We start from the raw sequence: 6,638 nt of genomic DNA, 5'->3' as shown, positions 1-6,638 counted from the left end.
CTTTCCCCATGTTTTTGAAAGAAGGTTGACGTGTGCTCTGGAAGGCCAGACTGAACCAAGTTTTTTTTTTTTTTTTTTTAGACATTACCTGAGCAGAAACTCTAAAGACTGGGTCTAAAGACTCAAGCAGAGAGTCGGTGAAAGACACTTGGAACAGGACTGTCAGCTCGCTGTTGTGCTTCACGTAACAAAAACGGATTCATCACGTCGGAGCTGAGACAGAAACTCTTGTGAGACTTCACAACTCTCAGAAAATGGATAATTTCCCAGACATGTCAAACGGAGTCAGAGGCAGAATGTGAGAAACTTGTCACTCTGGTAGACACAGCCGAGCGAGGAGCACGATGAGGAGATGGCAGAATATTTCAACTCGAGTCAGAGGAAAGTTTCCCACTTATCAAAAATGTACTTGAGACTGAGTAAAAGGCACACTGTGTGACATGGAGATAATAAACTTTTGGTACGACATCAAGTTTATACAATGATTCACAGTGACTGAGTCTTATTGGCTGCAACGAAGGTCAATATAGAAGAAAACATCATCGGCATATCGTGATCTCTCACCTGCGCCGCTGAAGCTCAGCAGGAATTGAGCTTTGCAATCATGGCATGAATGTATTAACATTAATTATTAAGTGTGTTTGGACAAAATCCAAGGAAGAGGAGGAGGAGGAGAAGGTGAACACGGTCGTTTTCTTCTCTGGAATCCCAAACATTTAATTTTGCTCGTTTTACCTCCATCATCGAGTTTAGCTCCAGTGTTGGGTTGATCAGAGTCGTCATTTTATTTTGAAGTTTGTTATGTCCCAATTTTTTTCTGAGAGCCTGTTTTTGACTAGTTATCATGCTGCTGGAATAAATAGATACTGAAAAAAATGATAATTAAAATTTTCTGATAAACTTTTGTCTTCTCAGGTGAAGTCCACATTTCAGAGCACCTGGATTTCACTTTTCTTTTTACTTTATTTTTCTCTCTTTTCTTTTTTATTTCCTTTCTTTTCCTTTGCCTCTGGTTAAAATGAATTTTTGCATCCTGTCAGCCAGCTGTTCACTTCTTAAAATGGACAAAATAATCGATGTAGAACTGGCACACAGAGAATTTGTGATGTGTTAACACACACTGATGAACATTTAAAAATCTTTAATCAGCAGCCAAAGTGTGGTTGCTGTTTTCTCCGTTAAACACTGAATACAAAGTCTGGCCCGTGATTTTTTAAATTTCACTTCAGAAGCAGAATCAATAAAGCGAGGAACCTGGAAGCAGGAACTGTGTTTTAGAGACTCAGCGATGCTCGGTGTGTTTTCTGTTATACTTTTGTCTGAAGATGTACAGTGTGCTGTTGAAATTCTACGTGTTGTACCTTTAATTTTTAATTAAAGCAGAAACACGTTCAGACAGATTGAACTGTAGAGGGAAGTAAAGAAGGTGTGACAGTGAACAGCTGTTAGCAGCATCTTCCCCTGCCTATTTAGCACACACACACACACACACACACACACACACACACACACACACTGGACAGCTATCTGGAGCTAATCACTTTGTGCAGCCAAACTAAAGGGATAATCTGCTGTTTCTTTATCTGTCGCAGCGAATAAAGGGATTTAGACGTAAAATCCACTGACAAAGTGCTTGAATGGACACACACACATACACACACACACACACACACACACAGACATACTTGCACAGTGTCAGATGGTGAAAACTGTATCACTGTCATTCCCCCGAGGCAAGGCTTTCTCTCTTAATCCTGCATTTGTTGATCAGATGTGTGTGTGTGTGTGTGTGTGTGTGTGTGTGTGTGTGTGTGTGTGTGTGTGCTGGCGTAATTCACAGATGTCTGGTGTTTTAAACCAGCTTACAGTTTCACTATGCACTCTGCAAAGACTCAATTTTCAACTCAATTTTCTTGTCTTTTGGAAGCTCAGTATTTATAATTTCAATATTTTTCGATGTGATGAGTGTGAATAACTCGTGTGGAAAGTGGTTGGTGCCAACAGAGGTTGTGTTTCAGTTACATGGATTCAAATTTGTAATTTTCATATCGTTGTCGCATGTTTAAAATAGGTTTTTGTTGAAAAGACAAAACCAAAAAAAGACGCGGTGAGTTTGAAGAGTTTGAATGAAGCTGAAAAGTGTGTGTTCTTACTGTGTGTTTTCCAAACTGTGGCTCCCAGCATGGAAACAGGTGGGTTGTGGTCAGGCTGCATGTATGAATTCTCCTCTGAATAACAGACGACAAAGCTTTTCTTTTTCTTTTTTTTTTTTTTTTTTTTAAATCATACAGGCTTGGCTTACATAATTACACACAGAGTGCAGAGCGGGAAACACAGACGGGAGAAGCGAGCCAAGCGTTTGGTGAGCAAGTGTAGATTAGAGCAAAAATATGTCACAAGTCTACAAGAGTCTTAAAACCACCAAGCAGACTCATGAGGAGTCTGGAGACAACAGTTTTCATGAGGAGAGAGAGATATCCTCTACACCACGGTAAGTAACATGCGTAAATGACGTTAGTTCTGTAGGATAGCATGTAGGCATGTAGGTTTTTGAGAAACTGGCACAATATTTTACTTCGGGATGAATGGTGGTCCATATAATCTTATATTATGTTATGTCTAAAGGAGGTCAGGAGGTCATGACAGTGTGGATACCTGACAGAAAATGACACTGAATCCACATTTTTGCCAAGATTTGGGCTTTTAAAGGCTGTGCTCTTAAACTTTTGATCAGCTGATGAACAGCCTATTTCACTTTAATGGTTGTTTGCAATAAATTGCTTACTCATTTTTTTTTATTTTTTTTTTTTATTTTGTCTCACTCCCATTTCTTCTTTTTTGCATTTTGAAGCTCTACTTAGAACCTTCTTAAGATCCAACAGTGCAAAATGTAAATTCTTGCAATTTCTCAACTGGTCTTAAGATTTTAATCAGGAGTGTATCTGGGGTCGCTAAATTAATCCTAATCCAATTATTTCCTTCTCAGCTGTTTAATATAATACATAATCTGTTAAGCTAAATAGGTATATGCTAAACTTTTTGGTGCATGCATTTCATTTTCCTTCTATTGTATGTAAAAACTTATGTAGGGTGGGGTGGGGGGTGGGTGTTCATGTCAGCTTTAGCAATCAGACGAGTACGGCCAACTTATCCAATCTCTTTCTAAACCCTGTGTCTTACTTAAATAGTCTGCACTATCTTTACAGTGACAGATGGTGACAGATGTTGGGGGGTACATACAGTCTGGATATCTATGTGACATGGTGGGACTTTGGGAAAACAAACATTTTTTCTAACTTTGAAGCTTTTTATGGGGCAGTTTTAGGAGGAAGTTGGAGCTGAAGGGGTTAAAGGAGTGTTGCAGCATGAATGGAGTTTTGTTTCACTTCCATAAGTCTCTTTATGTCACTCTAGACTTTTTTTTTTTTTTTTTTTTTTACCACCTTTCTTACAAAATATTTTCTATCTGTTGGATCTGTTGTGTTGACTGAGTTGTCACTGACAGGAGGCTCATAATATAACTGGAGATCATATTAGCTATTGGTTGAAGATGAAAATGAGATGGAACAGTTGAATTATTTCTGTCCTAAACTTCACTTCATGTTGTAAATAAGAGCTAAACACACACTGCCTCTTTAAGAGAGCTCCTCTTCCTGGAATGAACAAACACCTGAACCCCTCCCTCTTCTGTCTGACTTCAAACTTTACGAGTTCGATTCTGCCCAGATATTTCCTGCTTCTCAGATCTGACAGTTTAAAGACGAGTGGAAACAACACAGTGTGAAGGACAAGAGCCCACAAGCCCGTTTACAGCAGATCAGCGAGTGACTGTGAGGAAAAGCTGCTGTTTGCTTTGGATCGGAGCACAACTCTTATCTGTTGATAGAAAGTGAAACTAGCAGACGTTTCACTGTGACTGAGAGGGGAAATGGCTCAGCGAGGAATTCAGCCGGACTCTGCAAAGTTTTGCTGTTCCATCTGTCTGGATCTGCTGAAGGATCCGGTGACTCTTCCCTGTGGACACAGCTACTGCATGAGCTGTATTAAAGACTGCTGGGATGGAGAGGAGCACAAGGAAATCTACAGCTGCCCGCAGTGCAGAAGAGCCTTCACACCGAGGCCTGTCCTGGAGAAAAGCACCATGTTAGCAGAGTTACTGGAGGAAGTGAAGACGATGGGACTCCAAGCTGCTCCTCCTGATCTCTGCTATGCTGGACCTGGAGATGTGGCCTGTGATGTCTGCTCTGGGAGGAAACTGAAAGCCCTCAAGTCCTGTCTGACGTGTCCGGCCTCTTACTGTGAGCAGCACCTCCAGCCTCACTACGATTCAGCTCCATTAAAGAAACACAAGCTGGTGGAAGCCACCGTGAAGCTTCAGGAGAACATCTGCTCTCGTCACGATGAGGTGATGAAGATCTTCTGCCGCACTGATCAGCAGTGTATCTGTTATCTCTGCTCCATGGATGAACATAAAGGCCACGACACAGTCTCAGCTGCAGCAGAAAGGACCAAAAGGCAGGAAGAGCTCGGGCTGAGTCGGCAAAAAATCCAGCAGAGAATCCAGGACACAGAGAAAGACGTGAAGGTGCTTCAGCAGGAGGTGGAGGCCATCAGTCGCTCTGCTGATAAAGCAGTGGAGGACAGTGAGGAGATCTTCACTCAGCTGATCCGTTTGGTTGAGAAAAGAAGGTCTGATGTGAAGCAGCAGATCAGATCCCAGCAGGAAGAGGAAGTGAGTCGGGCTGAAGAAGTTGAGGAGAAGCTGAAGCAGGAGATCGCTGAGCTGAGGAGGAAAGACGCTGAGCTGGAGCAGCTCTCACACACACAGGATCACATCCATTTTCTACAGAGTTACCCCTCGCTCTCATGTCTCAGTGAATCTACACACTCACCCAGCATCAACATCCGTCCTCTGAGCTACTTTGAGGATGTGACTGCAGCTGTGTCCGAGCTGAGAGACAAACTACAGGAGCTTCTTAGTGAGGAACGGTCCAAGATCTCACTGACAGTGACTGGAGTGGATGTTCTACTGCCACAACCAGAGCCCAAGACCAGAGCTGAGCTCTTACAATATTCATGTCACATCACACTGGATCCAAACACAGCAAACACATGGCTGTCATTATCTGAGGGGAACAGAAAAGCAACACGAATGGAAGAAAAACAGTCATATCCCAGACACCTAGACAGATTTACTGATTTGTGCCATCAGGTCCTGAGCAGAGAGAGTCTGACTGGACGTTGTTACTGGGAGGTGAAGTGGAAGAGGAGAGTTTATATAGCAGTCTCATATCAGGATATCAGCAGAACAGGGAGCAGAGTTGAATGTGGATTTGGACACAATGACAAATCTTGGTCACTGGATTGTTCCAACATGAACTGTGACTTCAGACACAACAATATCCAAACTAAAATCCCACTCCCTGTGTCCTCCAGAGTGGGAGTGTACCTGGATCACAGAGCAGGTATTCTGTCCTTCTACAGCGTCTCTGAAACCATGACTCTCCTCCACAGAGTCCAGACCACGTTCACTCAGCCTCTCCATGCCGGACTTGCGCTTGGAAGTGAAGCCACTGCAGAGTTTTGTGAGCTCAAGTAGACAGGAGGGATTAAAGCAGTCCTGTCATCTATTTCTATAACATCTGTGTTGGTAAGCACTTGTTTCTGTTCTTTTTTTTTTTTTAATCAAGATCTGCACATATATGTCTTCATTTTAAATTGATTGTTCTGCAAAATATTTTATTTCATTTTTATTTTGCTGCTAAAAGCTCATTGCTGTGGTTTGTCAGTCCTGCACTTCCCAGACGTCACCTGTGGCACATTGTGTTCTTGGTCTGTTCAGCCGTGGTGGATAAGGGTTGAACTCCATCAGTCGACAGTAGAGAGAAGCCAAATGAACTGCACTTCACAGGGAAATGTAAAAAAATATCACTGATTAAACTGTTGAAGAGGATCTTTATGATTCTTAATTTCACTCAATATTTCCTGTAACATGTTTTTGCTCTTCCTGTTTTGCTGCTTAATGGAGTCAGAAGTGTGTTTGCACTCGTCCTTCTTTGTAGCTCAACAGCTGTTTGTTGATTTGGTTTCCAGTACTTTGGAACTATGATTTTTTTTAATGCACTGCAAATGAAATGATTCTTCTTGTTGACATGCTGGTTTAACAGGTCGAGTGTGAGAATCACGTGACTGCTGAGAGAGAAACGCCTGTTATGAGATTTTACTGATTAGGTGTGTCAGCCAAGTGAATGTTTATGAAAATCAATAAAAAATATTTCCAAGAATCAACAGTGTTTCTTCTGTTCTTGTTCCAGAAAGTCTATCAACCAGCTGAAGAGAATCTGACAATAACAGGACAGCATGTCTTGACTGGTTTAGCTGCTGAAACACAAAGAAGTGCTGTAACGCCCTCCATGAACAGTAGAAAAGACAAAGTGACAGGAGGGAGAAATACCTGCATTCAAAAGTCATTTATGACATTTTTCTGTGTCTGGGATGAAATGAAACCAGCTTTGATCGACACTTTGAGCTCAGAACTGAACTGTGTTTTCTTCACCTGGGATTGTGGACGCCATTCCCATTTTTCTTCTGATATGAAACCAGAAGTTCGGGGGATTTAATTACTGATGCATCCTCTT

At 41.8% G+C, this 6,638-nt stretch overlaps 1 protein-coding gene across 1 annotated transcript; it reads left to right on the top strand.

Annotated features, from left to right (window-relative positions):
- The first annotated feature begins 3,928 nt into the window (after positions 1 to 3,928).
- LOC115377770 (tripartite motif-containing protein 16-like) lies at positions 3,929 to 6,295 on the top strand. Its single transcript, XM_030077776.1, has 2 exons — positions 3,929 to 5,650; positions 5,790 to 6,295. Exon 1 carries the CDS (start codon positions 3,929 to 3,931, stop codon positions 5,597 to 5,599), a length of 1,671 nt encoding a protein of 556 aa, XP_029933636.1. The 3' UTR covers positions 5,600 to 5,650; positions 5,790 to 6,295.
- Positions 6,296 to 6,638: the final 343 nt, after the last annotated feature.

This window comes from Myripristis murdjan, chromosome 19, assembly GCF_902150065.1.
Source record: "Myripristis murdjan chromosome 19, fMyrMur1.1, whole genome shotgun sequence".
NCBI classification, from domain to species: Eukaryota; Metazoa; Chordata; class Actinopteri; order Holocentriformes; family Holocentridae; genus Myripristis; species Myripristis murdjan.
Note: the sequence above shows the minus strand (reverse complement) of the source record. Positions and strands in the feature narration are given on the sequence as shown.